General features: G+C 43.3%; 1 protein-coding gene across 7 annotated transcripts in view; it reads left to right on the top strand.

Moving 5' to 3' along the window:
• REEP2 (receptor accessory protein 2) overlaps window positions 1-16,775 on the top strand; it is a 38,209-nt gene extending 21,434 nt beyond the window's left edge. For 5 of the 7 annotated variants that reach the window (XM_053292648.1, XM_053292644.1, XM_053292646.1 and 2 more), the window contains 2 exons: window positions 7,437-7,597; window positions 9,164-16,775. In XM_053292648.1, the coding sequence (XP_053148623.1) occupies window positions 7,437-7,597; window positions 9,164-9,238 (236 nt within the window). In that variant the 3' untranslated portion in view covers window positions 9,239-16,775. The remainder of the gene's footprint in view (window positions 1-7,436; window positions 7,598-9,163) is intronic. The other 2 variants (XM_053292647.1, XM_053292643.1) reach the window with 1 other exon arrangement.
• Window positions 16,776-17,713: the final 938 nt, after the last annotated feature.

The following is a 17,713-nucleotide window of genomic DNA, read 5'->3' as shown; positions in this document are numbered from 1 at the left end:
CATCCGCCCTATCCACCCCCAGCACAATACTTCCAGTGATTGTTGCTGGTGTTTATCTTATATTTCTTTTTAGAATGTGAGCCCTTTGGGGACAGGGTTCCATCTTATTTGTTTTTTGTTTCTCTGTGTAAACCACCCTGAGCCATTTTTGGAAGGGTGGTATAGGAATTGAAATAATAATAAATAATAATAATAGTTATCGTCATAGAATATAGGCTGTTCCAGTAAAGCTGCTTTTTGTAATTGGCTGATGGTGATTTCTGTGGCCCCTATGGTGTTGAGGTGCTCTTCAAGTTGTTTTGGAATTGCACCTAGGGTGCCAATTACCACTGGGATTACTTTGGTCTTTTTCTGCCACAGCCTTTCAATTTCAGTTTGTAGATCTTTGTATTTTGTTATTTTTAAAATTTCTTTTTCTTCTATTCTGCAATCCCCTGGTATTGCTGTGTCGATTATTTTTACTTGTTTTTCTTTCTTCTTAACTACAGTTATATCTGGTGTATTGTGTGGCAGATGTTTGTCTGTTTGTAGTCAGAAGTCCCATAATATTTTTACATCTTCATTTTCTACAACTTTTTCAATTTTATGGTCCCACCAATTTTTGGCTACAGGTAGCTTGTATTTTTTGCAGATGTTCCAGTGTATCATCCTTGCTACCTTGTCATGCCTCTGTTTGTAGTCAGTCTGTGCAATCTTTTTACAACAGCTGATTAGGTGGTCCACGGTTTCATCTGCTTCTTTATAAAGGCAGCACTTGCTGTTTGTTGTGGATTTTTCAATTTTTGCTCTTATTGCATTTGTTCTTAGTGCCTGTTCTTGTGCAGCTAGTTTTAAACCCTCAGTTTCTTTCTTCAAGTTGCCATTCTTAAGCCACTGCCAGGTCTTGGTGATGTCTGATTTTCCAGTGCAAATATTGACCATGCAGTGGCTTATTTTCCCATTGTTCTGCTCGGTTCTTGACTTGTTTTTTCTTGTAGGCTTTGTTTCATTGGTGTTTAATAGTTTCTCATTATTGACCATTTTAAGTGCATCTTATTCACTGTCCTTTACATATTCTTCAAGGCCTCTTTTTCTCCTCCTCTGCTGTTTGATGGACTTGCAGCATTCCTCTTCCACTTGATCTGCGAGGGAGGTATAGCCTATCTACATCACTGCAGGGGTGCAGAGCATGATTGATGGTCATGATTTTCCTGGTCTTACGATCTAGTGTCTCTAGCTCTGCCTGGGTCCAGTCTATTATTCCTGCAGTGTATCTGATAACAGGTATAGCCCAGGGGTTTATGGCTTGTATGGTGTTCCCGCCATTGAGTTTGGACTTTTGGATTTTTCTAACTCTCCTGATGTATTCACTTCCCATTTTTCTTTTAACGTCAGCGTGTGCGATGTTATCAGCCTGGAGAATGCCCAAGTATTTGTAATGTTCTTTCTATTATTATTATTATTATTATTTACATTTCTATCCCGCTCTTCCTCCAAAGAGCCCAGAGTGGTGGACTACATACTTAAGTTTCTCCTCACAACACCCCTGTGAAGTAGGTTAGGCTGAGAGAAAAGTGACTGGCCCAGAGTCACCCAGCTAGTATCATGGCTGAATGGGGATTTGAACTCAGGTCTCCCCTGTCCTAGTCCAGCACTCTAACCACTACACCATGCTGGCTCTTGAGAGAAGTCTTCAAGACCAAGTCTTGAGCCCTTCAACACCTGTTGAGCCATGCCCGTCTATTTTGGTGTCTTAAGACACCACCAAAGTAAGCCTCGGTGCTGTCGTCACTACCAACTCAACAAAGATCTAAGATGTCAAAATTGACTTCAGCGTCTCCTTCGGCATCAAATCAACAAAAGTTAAGACTGTCAACATCGATGTTTCTATCGCGCCAACACAGACCTAGGGTGTCAATGTCAACGTCCCCCTCTACATTGAAAGTTCCCAAGCCTACGTTGTCTACGGTCAAAATCCATCATCCACACAGTGAAGGGACCAACTCGATGCCAGGAGTCTCAAAGTTGATGAAGCGCCACGCTACCAAGACTCCCACAACACCACCAAGGAAAAAGTCAAAGACTGTCGACTTAATGCGGGAACGCATGCCATCACCATCAGCACTTCAGCGTTTTCCTTTGACACTGACTTCAAGATTGGAAGTCTCCCTCAACACCGTGCCTTTGGCACCAGTACCTACAGAACCGCTGGACACCAACTGCCCGTCGACACCAACTAATTCGACATCGAGGGCACGTTCCCTTTCGCTGCGCCAACACTGATCTCATCTTCAGCCCCTTCTACACCGAAGGTTCGACAAGATGCTCCTTTGACATCGACCTTGCACACTCTGGTGTTATTGACATCGAGACAGGTTTCACCACGATGCCGGTTGCCGATGAGGACGCAGATGGCAATACTGGCTTAGACCCTACCACTGCACACACTCTCATTTCGATACTAGAGTCTTCCTCAAGTACCCTTTCCACATTGACCTACAAAGGTTTCCTCCCTTCGGGTACTGAAGGTCAGTGGAGCACTGCTCCACCACCAACCCTGGCATCTACCTTGTCCACAGAGCACTTACAAAGCCCTACTGGCTGGCACACTTGTGGCTTTGCACATACGCCAGTCTCAAGTGCCGCCCCCTTAGTGACTACCATGGGTACCTGTTCCCCGGGGGCACTGAAAGTTTACCAGATGGAAAAATCCTGGAAGCCTTTTACCTTAAGAACATAGGAATCAGGAATCTGGTGCAGGTCTTCCAACACCCTATACAGCCAGCTCAGCTGATACAGCGACTGCTTGGCCTTATGGTATCCTGCAATACAGTTATATATTACGCACATCTGAAAATGTGAAAGCTACAACTATGGTTTCTGTCAGTTTTCCATCCCAACAGAGACAATCAGCGGAAATGTCTGGAGCTGCCACCACAAATTCTACAAACACTGTCATGGTGGTCAGACAGCCGGAATCTCCTAGAGGGAGTCCTGTTCCAGACACCATCTCCATCCATTTGGCTGATGATGGATGCATCACTGCTAGGGTGGGGCTCCCATTGCGAGGGTCATCAGATACAAGGCAAATGGACCCCACACCAGGTCCAGTTGAATATCAACTTCCTAGAGTTGCTAGCCATCTTCCAGGCACTACAGGCCTTCTTGCCACTGATACAAGGCAAAGTCATCCAAGTACAATTGGACAACACAACAGCCCAAGTTTACATCAACCGTCAAGGCGGGACTGTATCTCAAACCTTGTGTGCCCTCAGTGTTCAGCTGTGGCACTGGTGTGTCCGGCACCAAGTATTCCCAATGGCAAGCCACATCAAGGGCCTAGAGAATGTCCTAGCGGACGATCTCAGCCAAGTGTTTCTACAACACCAACAACACAAGTGGGAACTCAAGACAAAATACATTGCTCCCCTCTTCAGCCACTGGATGGACCCTTCCATAGACCTGTTCCCAACTTCGATAAACACGAAGTATGCCCGTTTCTGCTCATGGGCTGGACACGACCAACAGTCACTAGGGGATGCTCTCCAACTGGATTGGTCTCAAGAAACATCTTACATGTTTCCTCCACAACCACTAATAAGCTGAGTGGTGGCTTATCTTCTAGCCAACCCAACATCTTGCATCCTTGTGACCCCATGGTGGCCCAGACAACCATGGTTTCCACAGCTACTCAGACTGTCGGAGAACCATTATCATTGTCTACCTCGAGTATTAGATCTTCTGTCCCAGGATGACAGACACGTCCTCCACCCAGACATTCTCACACTCCATATGACTGTATGGTGAATTGGGTTCTGAATCTGAAGCATATCTTGCTTAACCAAAGAAAGGTCTCTACTAGGCGTAATTACATGGGGAAATGACTCAGCTTCAAAACCTATGCGAGGGCACATGGTTTTCTGCCAAAATGTGTAACTGTCCAGGATGTTCTCCTCTTTTTGACTAAGCTGAAAACTCGATGTTTGGCCAATGTGTCCCTGAAAATCCACTTAGCCTCACTCTCATCAAAACACCGTGGATGGAATGGAATCTCTTTTCTCACCCAGAAAGTAAAGCCTTCCTAAAGGGACTTACAAACATGTACTATTCGAGCCCCAGTGGAGCCCTGGAGCATCTCGTTGGTCCTCTCATCGCTAACTCAAGCTCCATTCAAACCAATGGCTATTGCATCCATAAAAATTGTGTCCCTAAAGACAGGCTTCTTACTCGCCATTACCACTGCAAGGCGTGTAAGTGATCTAACGGCCTTAAGGATAGATTCTCCCTATACAAGGTTTTATCCAGACAAGGTACTGATGTGTTCGGACCCCAATTTTCTGCCAAAAATAGTGTCCACCTTTCACCTGAATTAGGACATCGTGCTCCCTACGTTCTTCAGGGATCCCTCCACCCCTCTGGAATGTATTATGCACTCACTGGATGTACGCAGGGCTCTCCTGTTCTACTTAGCGTGAACAAATGACTTCAGATCTTCTAATCACTTGTTCTTAGCCTACCAAGGCACTGCCAGGGGCTCCTGCATATCAAGACAAAGACTATCAAACTGGCTAGTCAAGCTCCCCTTGCTCACCTACAAGTTGCAAAACAAGTCTCCACCAGAAGCAATCAAGGCCCACTCCACTCGAGTTTACGCTTCTTCAGTTGCACACCTCTCGGGGGTGACTTTCACGGACATCTGCAAGGCAGCTACATGGTCCACAGAGTTGCCCTTTCTAAAGCACTACGCCATAGATGTGCGCTCTGCTGCTGAGGTGAACTTTGGGAGAAGTGTTCTGAAAAGGGTTTTGCAATAATCACTACTGCACCCTCCTCCAAGGAGAGCTTGCTAAACACCCATACTTATGGATCTCAATGGATCTTGATCCAGATAAACAGGTTGCTCACCAGTAACTTATGATCTGGAAGAGATCCATCGACATCCATAAGACCCTCCTGGACCACTGCTCTGCTATGTGCTTGCTTGTGTGCATGCCATTGCCTTTTCCCATTAACATTGATGAACTCACCTGCTTACCTGGGTGGTCATCCTCCACGGTGGTTGTCCAAGAACTGAGGAACATGGAGCCCAGCCCACCTTTAAATAGCATGCTGTAGGCATGGAGGTGGGGCTTGGACGCCTCGACAAGCTGCAGCATTGCTACCACGTGGTCCCTGCGCAGGCGCAGAACCCATACTTATGGATCTTAATGGATCTCTTCCAGCTTATAAATTACAGGGGAACAACCTGTTATTTCTGTGTCATTTGGCTTTCTGAAGACTGAGGAAATGCAGGATCTCTTCTATAAAAATACTACTTTGAGGAAAGGTATCTGATTCCATCATGACAAATAAATATACATACAAAAATACAACTGTGTATATTATGCATATAATAATATACTATGCTTATCATATATAATACATAATATGTATTATTTCTGGTTTTCTGGAAAGGCCATAAATCTCCTGTTCCTTATAGACTAGTTGGGAAGATCTCAGCCCTTCTTGACAGGTGCTTTGCACCAACATTGTGCAGGTTCATTCCAGCAGTTTTCTCACTTCATTGAGTTGCATAATTTGCATGCCCAAGGTTAGGTTTAAATCAGTTGTAGCACCAAATGCATCATTGGAGCTTACAGTTTTGTATGTGAACTTAAATAGTCACTGCAGAGGTGGCAATCAGGATTGGGATTACACCATGCACGGAAGAGATGATCCCTTCCGTCTGTGCTGCAATCCCATTAAAAATCCCACCACCTAAGCTGCTATTAGCTGGGGAGAGAAGCTCCCATAAACACTTAGGTGAGTTTCCTCCTGGAGCTAATAGCAGCTTCATGGGGAGGATTTTTGTTGGGATCATGGCCCAGAGGGAAAGAGTTAAATATGCCCTCTTCTCATGCTGCATTCTCATTCCTGATCACCAGCCTTGTGGCTACTATTTTAGTTTAGAAACAAAAATGGAAGCTCTGTGATGTATTTAGTGTTGTGTCTGGTTGGAACCTTACTGGCCCTGGTTTCAGAGAACCTTGTTTATCAGTTGTACCATTACTGCCTGTTTGTTTAAAACTTCCATCATGGAGTGAGTCATGTGAGATGCTGTTTTAATCTCTCAGGAGATTAAATAACTTAATCTCTCAGGAGCAGTGAGGAAAAACACTTCCCTCCACCCTCAGTTACATCTGGTGTTGCCTGGCAGCACAGTTCCTGTGGCAGAGGTCTTTCCTCTTGGCCTCACTACAGACCCCCAGGGACTGGCAGCAAGAACACCAGTGAGCTGGGCAGGAGCTTTAACATCATGCCCTACAGCATCTCTCTTAGCTATCTACCAACATAATTTTGTACTGAACTGCAGAACTTTTCATTAGCCGCTTTGAATATGGTCTTATGGGAAAGCAGGACATATATCTAACAAAGAAAAGTTTCATCATGTGAAAGGTTTATGAAACTGAATCCACCTGCACTAATTTTTAGGCTTCTCAGGGCCAAACTAGATGATGTGATGGGAAACTGTGCCTGGACCCCTTATGGATCCCCCAACCCTGCTCCCATAAGTAAAAGCAGCTGCGTAGCAGCCAGGCCATAGCACATGGGAAGTTTAACCAGTCCCTGCAGTACCATTTTTCCAATAGATACCCACCTCCCCCCCAGCTACTGTGTACTGAAATCTAACAGCAGCTTGGATGGAATTTCTGCTGGGCAAATAGTATGGAGGAAGGTTAATTCCCCCACAGTGCCATGGCCCCAATCCAAATTGGAGTTCCCCACAGCTGTTTTTAGCTATGAAAAACCTCTCAGGATCCAGTCACTGATCTCCAATTGTCTTGTCCAGTTTGACTTTCAGAATTTGACTCTCCACTAGGGATGGGCCCGGACCGGTCCGGAGGCCATTGAAAAGGCCTCTGGACCGGTCCAGAGCTGGGTGGTTCGGTTCGGGGGTGGGGGGTAGCTTTAAGAGCGGCGGGAGGGTTTACTTACCCTTCCCGCCGCTTTCACGCTCTGGCGCCATAAAGTTACGAGTAATTGGGGTGGCAGGATACCTCCCTGCCGCCCCTTCCCCGATGTTGCTCTAAAAAAACCTCCCAGTAGTCCTTTGCGTCTCTGACGTGCGCGCACGCACACAAAGGACTACTGGGAGGTTTTTTTAGAGCAACATCGGGGAAGGGGCGGCAGGGAGGTATCCTGCCGCCCCAATTACTCGTAACTTTACGGCGCCAGAGCGTGAAAGCAGCAGGAGGGGTAAGTAAACCCTCCCGCTGCTCTTAAAGCTACCCCCCCACCCCAGTGCCAGACTGCAGTGTGGCGGTTCCGTGCACACCCCTACTCTCCACTGCCCTGGCACTTGAGCATACACAAGGCTCTTGCTTCTCTGCCCCCTGTCTCCAAAAGACATTTTCTTCCTCTGTTCCTCTCCTTTATTTTGAAAATAAGAGGCACCCTACTGTTGGCTGTCTTCTCAGGTGCTTCCTGTTATTCCTCAGGAGAGGAAGTATCTGCTTCACAGAGACATAATGGGAGCCAGTCTGATGCCAGAACAGATCCATCAGATGATGATACAGGAGACAAAATTCCCAAACGGACCCAGAGCCTTAAAGCTCCTAAGAAAATTACAAAGACTGAGGTAAGCTGGAATGTTGTTGTTGGTGGTGTTTTTTGCAATGGCTGCAATTCGATTGTGCAGGTGTAGCTTGTTCTTAAAATACTAAGTAAGTTGCCCTTGTGCTTGCAGTGTCTAATAAACTATTTGTGCTCCCCAGACAGGTACACTTTTCTTTTTAATAAATGCCCCTCTGCCCCATGTGTGTACTTTTACCTGCAAAACAGCCTGCCAGTTATGTTAGGTTTTTGCTGAACTAAGTATTGTTTCACATTTTCTATCTACTCTGTCAACAATTTAAATGCATGGGCATACCATATATTAAAGGAGTCGCCCTGATTTAGTGAAACCATCCTGTTGTCTAAGAAAATGAGGGATTACTAAGGGCAAAGGCAAACCTAACAATAGCCAGTTTAATTGTTCTTGTGTCTGCCCCATTCATTTATAATACAGGGATTGAGTGGCGGGTGGGGTCTAATTTTAATATTGTGAGGGGAGTTGAGCCTTCACCCATTTACTGCCTTTCCTCCCTGCACCCAGGCCTGCAGTTGCTTTGGAGTGTGGTAGGGGTGGGGGCAGAAGGATATGTGCCAAAGAAGTGCAGCAGAGTAGACAATAAGGAACGCTGTGGGGAGAAGAAGCATGGTGGGGCGGGGGGGTAAGGAACGCCATGGTGGAAAGGAGAAGTACAGCAGGGGTGGGGGTAAGGAACACTGTGGTAGGGAGGAGAAGCAAGGCGGCAGGGAGGAGAAACAGCAGCGGCAGCTTGTTGGGGGCTGGACTGCATAGCTCCATAGGCTGGATCCAGCCTGCAGGCTAGCAGTTGACACCCTTGATCTAGACACCTTGCTCGTTTCCTCTACTAATAGAAGCTAAAAGCCTGGCAAGTTCACAATCCCTGAACCTTCTTACTTTGAAATTGCATTCCAAGGTGGTACTCAAACTTTTTTAATCAAAGGGATGCACAGATTTAGATTTTATTTATTTTTTTAAGGAAAGAACTCTGTGAGGAGTAAGTGCATGTGCACAGAGAATGAACAAAGATTAGCTTCAGGTGTGTGAGGGCTAAAAAGCAAAATGAAATAGTGCTGGTATCAGTGCACACATTGTGTATCCTTTTGGGCAACTGATCAGTATGTACATTGGGTTTTATGACATTTTCTTGCAGCTCTTATCTAGAGGACTGATCAGTATGAGAATGGGGCTTTAGTTGCTTTGGTCTCCTGCTAGATCACAGCTGATGATGCAGATGATTGGGTGATGAGAGTAGGCTGTGACCTACACTGGATATTTGGGTGTCTTCTGAGAGATGGTACCTATTCTTCTTCTTGGGCTATCTTCTACACATCTGCCCTTTAAGTAACTGAAATGATGCTAATTGAGTTGATACAGTGATAAATTATCATAATTTTATTATAACTAAGAATTGGGTAGCAATCAATGGGCAATTTCATTGGTTCTTCCTAAGTTCTAGAAGCAGTAGCTCAGCAGATGGCTTGAAATCTCTTGAAGAACTGAACAAAGCACTTGCATTTTTTTTAGTTTCCTCTTGCCCTTCATTTCATGTGACTTCTCTCTCTTGTTTTTCAGCCCCCACAAAAGACAGTGAAAGCTCGTCCTAAGAAGAAAGCTGCAGGCTCCAGTGCTACTGGCGAGTCAGCCTAAGGACACCCCAGGCTGTTTGTCCCAGGGCTCTTCTATCACTCTGAGGAGCACTCTCGAAGGAAAGGGAGCTGAGATCATGTACATAACAGCTGCTGCTTTGTAGAGCTCATTCCAAGGCGAGAGGGTGACTGAAATTTGGCACACAGATCAGAGGATGGCCATCCTCAGGAATTATTTACTCTTCATCTTTGTGATGGAGAGAATGCTAATCTGTCTGTAAATAGCCTGTCGCTTTGGGGTTCCCTCTCTGTGTAACCCTAATTGGGAAACTCTTTGCTGGAACAACTCTTTAATTAGGGTTAGAGCCATCTTCGGCAGAGAGGCTGGGGGGGGGAAATTCAAGACTGGTGCCACTGAAATTCCAATTGGAGATGGGGAGCTCCCCAGAATATTTCAGCATTTCACAGGATGTCATGCTGTAGCTGCTGTGGGGAATTGTTAGGAAGTGCCTGAAGCGAAGTGATTGATATTGAAAACTGTGTCATCCAGACTTGTTTTGGCAAGAGAAAGAGACAGAAGTGGTGGTTTGTTTCGTGCTTTGCGACACGGGCAATGCTTCATGTGGTGACAGAGGGAGTGGGTCAAGGGTGGGGGTTTTTTGGTGTGGGACTGCAGATGTTGGGGGGAGGGGCTGAAGGTGAAACGGCCAAGTGGCTGGCTTTTCTATTAGTGACTGGTATTTGTTTCTAGCAGCCTCTTTTTCTTAGGTGGAAGCTCTGCAGAAGATAGAACTGTTTGCATGTCCTTTTCAAGTAGAGTAATGGTAGAGAAGACGGTGAAGAAGCCATTCAGTGGCCAAGGGTGCCATATCAGTATCTCTTCAAAGAGTTGGAATCATGAATAGCCACTGCCTAGCAAACAAACCTTTTGGCCCCACCTTCAGAGTTGCCTTTATACTTTAGATTTTTCAGGTCAATCTGCTTTCTATAAGGATTATTTGATAAAGGCATGTGTGTAGAAGAAGTTGGAGGATAGTTAAATGGTATCTACATTTCTGCAGTGTACTTAATTATGCTTTATTTGCACTGAGAATATAAGGTTGGAGCTTGATGCAGCTTGTCAAATAGGCAAAAAGTAGCAACCCATCCAGGAGTCTTTCTGAGTGCCATCTTGTAATATGGGAAAGACAAGGACATTCCTAATGATTCCATTAGTGGACAATGGATAAGGTTACTCAGATCTCAGGAACTACCCCTTTTCTAACACTACTGTCCACTATCACTCCCTGCTAACTCTGATTGCTTTTTAGAGGCAATATAATTTGGTGTTTGAGACCACCCGGTATTTTGTGATAATTGCAGTGATATCTGTGTAGAACTCCAAGCAAATAGGCAAATAAATCCCAAACAATATTTCACTTCCAGCCAGCCTAACATAGCCAAATATGACTAAGCACATCTAGATGCTACAATACTACCTCATTGTAGTATTCAGATGTTGTGGATACTACATTTTTGTATCCACTACAAAATCCCTGTAGTGAAGGGATTTTGAGGCAGTTAGTATACTGATTCATCCTGCTGTTCCCTAGGCTAGCCCTAATAATAAATTCTCCATCTTCTGAACATGTGCCAAAGCCATTAGCCTTTTTAGAACTGGAACAGTACAAGAGATATGGCCACTAAAGGAACCAAGTTTCAGTAACCCTCACTTGACTGTACTACAGGCTTTTTCTCCAGGTTCTGGAAGTGGGAGGTAATGTGGGAGCACCACAAAATGGCCATGCAGTTACTTTACTCCAACATTAAACCCAGATATTTCAGTGCATACTAACATTTAGTGCTTTCTAAAGATGTTTGCTCAGAAGTTAAGCTCCACTGAGCTCAACAGGACTTACTTCCTAGTAAGTGTACTTTAGGATTGCACCTTTAGCTAACTCTCTTGTTTGTATACTAACAGAACAGAAAGGACCTATTGTTAAGACTACATGAGCATTTCTATTGAAGATTTTGTCTTAATTCTCTTGTAAATCAGTTACATGTTTGTGCTTTGGTGCTGCACTTCGGTCTTAGACACCTGGCAGTCCAGCCTCTGTAAGAACAGAGAATATGATTCACAACATTTTTGCCATTCCGTTTTTTGCAGCAGCTGTTTAATACCAATGAATTGACAAATGATTGAAGATATTTTGTCTTCTTTAAAAGATGTGGACCCTAAATCTCAGAAAATTGGCTTTGGTTTTCCAAGTGTGAGAACATAAAAACATATTGTGGCTGACATCCAGACTAACAAAGTGTTGGTTCAATGTAGCATGTGCTACAGGGGAGGGGCAATTTTTGTCCATCTCCCCTTCCTTCTGTAGCTGGCTGTCACTCCTAAAATGTCCCTGAGAGCTATGTGACCCTCAGGGACATATTTTTGGGAGTCAGAGTTAGCTACGGAGGGAAGGGAAGACTGATGAAAATTGATACTCAGTATCACTGCACATACGCTTTGTTAGATTGGATTTTGGCCTGTGTTTTCTATATAGTTGATGGCTCTCTTCTAGTACGCGATTAGCCTTGAGCGGTTCTGTTTGAACAGTGGGGCTTATATATGAAGGTTTCACTTTATGATGTATGGAATATGAATGAGAAAAGTGCATTTGGATGATGGCTTGGCTAAAAATGAGGCCTTTGGGCTTCTACAGTATTAGAGAGGGATGACCATTTTCCCAACAGAGCCACTATCAGTGCTTTATACATTACTCTGTGTTGTGATTTTTGCTTGTACAGATTGTCTCATATTTTTCACAAGCATATATGATACTTCCCAGGATCCCTTTGTGAAGCAATGATTTTGCATATGATTTGATGGACTGGGATCAGGCTTAGCAACCTTAGCCTATATGAAGACACAATTTTTCAGCAGTGGTCAGCAACAATGCTTTCTAGGATATGCTAGCCCCCAGAGGAGGCATGTTGCAGTATAACTCCCCTCCACACATCATACCTGTTCTAAACAGTACCAGAACTTAAGCATATCACAAACAGCATTTGCTTTTCATTTTTAAATTAGCCTAGTCTGAATGTGCTTGTAATTTAAATGGATGTCCACATTCTTGTTGTCAGGTTGCAAAAATGGGTGGAGGAGTTTTGTCAATCACTCGACAGGCCCCTGTGTATGGCTGCAGAGCTGTATTCTGCTTGATTGGTCTTGTTATGCACCTGTCTTAGGAGATGTGACATCTAATGGGTCATCTTCTCAATTGTATAATATGGTAGTTTCCTAGGTCCATTTTCTTTGCTGTTCTGTGAAACATGGGAGGAGCTATAGTGATTTTAAGAAAGTGATGAATGCACTGCTGCTACGCCTTTTTCAGACCTGCATACCATTTTTAATGGCATAATAGCAGGCTCTACTGTGTTTCCACTTTCTGTCTTTCCCTCTGATCTAGCATTATTCTGTAGAGTAGGCAGGATTGCCACTATTGAAACTCTCTCAGTGCTTGAAGTTAACCCACCCTGTGTGGACTCAGCTGCCCTTCTTAAAAACCCATTCAGGGGGTGATGCACAGTTACAAATTCAGTAAAGTCACATTGTAATGAAAGTTTTAAACCTTGAGACAATCATGGGACAGCTGGAATAAGTATATAAATAACGCGGTAATCTGAATTCATCCTTTTAAGGAAAAAAAATTACTTTGTCCTGCTCCTCTAACTTATTGGGAAATTTAAAGAAGAATTCAAAATTGACTTTTAGTTTGCTAGCTCCAACTAAGTGGAAACATCACTGGATCACTTTAGGCAGCTTCATTGGAATACAAAGAATTTCTGGTGCTTCAGGGGGTGGCGACAATACACTGGCCTTCCTCCATACCTACCAGAGCCTTATTCTATGGATGTGTGTGGGAAAATAAGATTAGAAGGGCCAGAGAGAAAGAAAATACATGCAACTAGCAGAGTACTGTAGTGTGACCGTTGTGTTATAGCCAGGTATTGTCAAATATTTATTGGAGAATTAGGTGCCCAACATGATTCAATTCTTCAGGGGCATTAGAAAGTCTGTTTAAAAAAAAAAAAAAAAACCTTTTCATCCCAAAAATCTATTGCTCTTCCCCATTCCAGGCAAAAGAGTGCCTTCTGACGTAGAGTGAAGTATTTCCTGTTGCTACACGGACAGCTATTCTGGTTTATTTCCTCCTTATGTTATAGCTGTGCTGAACACAACATTTAGGACCTTTTGGGAATGTTGTTCTTGCACCAGAACAGCAGCTCATATTGTCTTTGTTTTAGTATCTGATGAGGTACAGAAGGAAGAAGGTGTTCATGTTCTGTTGAGCCAACTTATGTTGATATAAGCAAATGCATGTCTTAAAGGTCTCACAGAATGTTTAATCTGAGAGCCATTTTCTTACTGACAAATCATTCCTCTTCCACTATTAAGACATACATAGATCCTGTGCTGCAGTTCTTGCTCTGCTTCCTTTAACCAGGATTGTTGAAGTCCAAGCTGCTTTAGTACTTGCATTCTCGAAACTCTGCTGTGTAAAGGGTGCAGTGCTACTTTCATCCTTTTACAAAGATTCAAATTATTTGTTTGAATTTGCGTGGCAGAGCAAAAGCAAAGCAAGCAAGATAGTTCATTATGTCGCATGCCAGCCCTTTTCCTTATTTGCTGTAACAGGCAACACTAGAAATGACAAGACGACGATACTGTAGCCAATACTTGCTATTGCCTGCTAGAGAAACAGCAAGAAGTCAGCAAGAAAAGGGGAAAACTGGGTGAATCAAACTTGTTCAAAACTCTTAGACCAGTTGGCTGGTAATTTAGGCCCCTAACCTGATCGTTTCATAAGAGCCATCAGCCACTTCAATCAAGTCTTCAAATATCAAAAGTATTGGCTGAATACGGACAATAGAATTTCACAAAACATGAGACTGCATTATAGAACCATCATTGCCTGCAATCAACACACATTGGGGCTCTTTCTCTCTCTGTACTGCCACTGTCTTTTATCAAACTGGTTTTGCAGATTATGTAGTGTTCCAAAGGGGAGCCAAAGCTGTCTCCCAATACAGCTAACACTGCTGCAGTAGATGTGCACATTTTGATGTGGCATTTCTTGAGTAAAGTTCATTATATGTAACTCACATTCATATTCTCTCATATATGCATGGAGCAGTTTTGGAAATGGTGTTAATTATTTTTAACAATTTAAGTTTGTGGAAGGATAGATGCTTAGAGAATATGAGTGCAGGCTACTTTCCTTTCAGCAATTCAAGAACATTTTTCTTCTTTTAAAAATAAGTTACTTTCAAGAGTGATATTGACTAGACAGAAGCTGCTTGTGATCTGATCTTGTAGTCAGTTTTTCAGGTACCTTGACAAGTATGGGGCACTGCTACAATTAGATTAGGGCAGAAATTAATAAGCAGGCCTCCCCCTTCTCAGCAGGATCTCTTCCGTTATCAAGCTACCAGTATTAGAGTGGAGCTAGTTCCACAGCAGTGTTAAAGGGGAGGCTATGGCTGTTGCTCCAGAGAAATAACCATTTGTACACAGCAACTGTCTGCATTTGTGAGAAGGGGAAGAGAGTCTTGACTTCTATTCAAGGCAGGATAGGACAGGGAACTGCAAGTTGCTAGAAGAGGTCTTCCCACAGGATTTATGTGACTAAACTGAGAAAAGGCAAGGGGATTTCCAAGGAGATGTGACAAACAGGTTATTCTCAGGATCAGTTTAGACTCAGAGGGTGAGTCAGCTACACAAACTAATAGAAACATATGTCACTAGGCAGCCTGAGTTAAGCCTTAGCCTACTCTCCTCGAGAGAGATGTTCTTACGCTATCTTGCCAACAGAGGTCAGCTGCTGCACACCTAAGCTTACAATGCTTTGCAGTTGAATTGGCAATGAAAAGCTCCTTGCAAGCTCCTCTGCCACATTCCATTGGTACTATGTATGTCTGCTACTCATGCTGACCCTGCCTGTTGAGAGCTCTTGTTTAGAAAGCTGTTTGCCCTTGATGCTGTGCAATTCTTTATCCCCATTGCACTGGCAGCTGGTGCTTTTGGACTTAGATTGTTGCCTATGTCTTTCATTTTGTGTTGAGCTCCTCAGGATAGTGCTCTGAACAGCCCAAACTACTTTACAATGCCCATAATGATTGTCCCAGGATATCTTCCTTCCCCATGTTCTATCTCACTAGGATTTCTTTTGAAACATATCCATCCACCCACCCACCCACACCTGCACCCGAACCCATCAGAGGATGCTGGCAACTGGATACCTCCTGAAAAGGAAGATTTGCACCTCAGTCCCTAAGAAAACCCATGTCCTGTTGCCTCACAGGAAAAATCATTAATCTCCTATGGAGAGAACATACAGTTCTCTTTTATTGCTGTATATGAAGATGCTGTATCATGAACAAGAATGTTCCTTTTCTTTTTTGGAAACACTACATTCTCTTCATTCTCTCTTAAGTGTCAGTTGGGTGTCTGTTACCAGCATAAGTGTTCCAGGGGCTCTCTTCTCATTCACGCACCAGTGTTACTTTTTGAACTTTTAGTAGGAGTGTACTAGTCTTTCACAGTCCCGTGGTGACTGATGGAATGTCTATGTTAAAGCATCTTGTATGATTTTACTCTACCAGAAAAATATGTTTATAATTTTGTTCATAGCTGAGCCTTTTATAGAGCTGTAACCCAATAAGTAGTATTTAAAATAATAATATATTTGGGAACAGTTAACTTGCAAAGTTACTTGAGTGATGTTACACTTTATGTACTAATCGAAATCATATCACATGGGAGGGGGGAGACTGACACCAAATGTACTAAAAGTTTGTTTGAAGGCCCTAGAATGTACTTGAATCAATCAATCAGCCTCTGCACTGCATCTCACTAATTAGATCATTACTAGATTCTGTGTCTCTTCCTATTCCACAACCTGAGCAGGCCTTGAATTTCCCCCTTCCTGAACAGAATTATCACAGCTGTGGAGAGGTCGCAGTGGCCCGACCAAACGATTGGGACCAGTGGGACCAAACATGTAGTGGGATTTCAGAGGAGGAACAATAGTTTACAGCAGCCACCTGAGACTGTGAAATCGACTTTTCCTGGAAACTCTCTGGGCCAGAATGATGAACTTTGACATTAGAACTTTGAGTTTCTGAGGATGACCGTTATTTGAACAAATGTATGTAGCAAAGTCCAGTATCAAAGCTGCTACCATTCTGTTTGCAATGACAAATTGGAAATATGGAATGTAGACAAAATATATATTGGCCTCTGTCTCTTCAATATTGTACTGTTAAACATGAATGTGTCCCCATTCACGGAAGGGCTGATCATAACCAGTTTACTTTCCTCAATTGCTGTATTGCTTAGTTGTTGTAGCATTTGAGTCTCCTTTTTTCTTCTCTTTTTAAAAAAGAGGCTGCTTCCATACTGGAAATATGCCAAAGAAAAGTTTGTACAAAACAAGTAATCAACATTGATCTAAAAATTAGGCGGCCCTTTTACACTGAAAGTGCAGATACATGTTGCAGCTTGCTGAAGCTATCTTTTCATACAAAGTTATTCATGCAACCCTCATTAAAAATTCTGGCAAACGCTCTCTTCTGATGCCATATCTATGAGAGATACATTCCTATAGATCCTACATTAATAAAAAGGGAAGCTTGAGCCCTTCACTTAGATTTTGTTACTTATGGTTCTCCACTGCCTTTGACTATCTATATGTGTAGACAGTTCAATTGAAAATCAAGAGGCTTGATGTCTAACTGTATTGGTTCTCGATGCCCCAAAATGTTCCACATGTTGCATCATTAGGCAGCTTCACACAATTCACCTTACTTGTAATTGATTGTGTGAAGCTGTCCATTGTCTCTTACAAATATAAACCTACCCCGTTTCAGAAAGTATCAGGATTGTTGTACTGCCTGAGATCAGTTTTGCTGTTCATATGCTTATTATTTATTTTTAGATTTATATACCACCCTTCCAAAATGGCTCAGGGCGGTTCACAGCACGATAAAAACAATTAAAACAAATTAAAAATTAAGAACTATTAAAATACAATAAAACCAATAAAACAGCTAAAAGCCCTGAAAATCAGGGCAACAATTTAAAACAGTTAATCATTTAAAACCCTGGAAGGCCAGGCCAAATAGGTAGGTTTTAAGGGCTCTCGTGAACGACGGCAATGATCTCAAATTACGAATTTCTGCTGGGAGTGCATTCCACAGCCCGGAGCAGCTACAGAGAAGGCCCGCCTCTGCGTTGCCACCAGACGAACCAGTGGCAACTGGAGATGGACCTCCTCAGATGATCTTAAGATGCGGTGGGGATCATGTAAAAGAAGGCACTCTCTTAGAAAACTTGGTGTATACAAATAACTTGCAGCACTCCAGTACCCGACTGCCATCATTAACATTCTCTTCAGGACCCATTCAGCTGCCATACCACGCTATGCCAGGGCCTTTAAAATAAACTATCACCAAATCTCCTGGCAAGAGTAGTTCACATTGTGCAAATATTCTAAATACTGGACTT

The sequence above is a fragment of the Hemicordylus capensis genome, chromosome 2 (genome assembly GCF_027244095.1).
Source record: "Hemicordylus capensis ecotype Gifberg chromosome 2, rHemCap1.1.pri, whole genome shotgun sequence".
Lineage (NCBI taxonomy): Eukaryota > Metazoa > Chordata > Lepidosauria > Squamata > Cordylidae > Hemicordylus > Hemicordylus capensis.
Note: the sequence above shows the minus strand (reverse complement) of the source record. Positions and strands in the feature narration are given on the sequence as shown.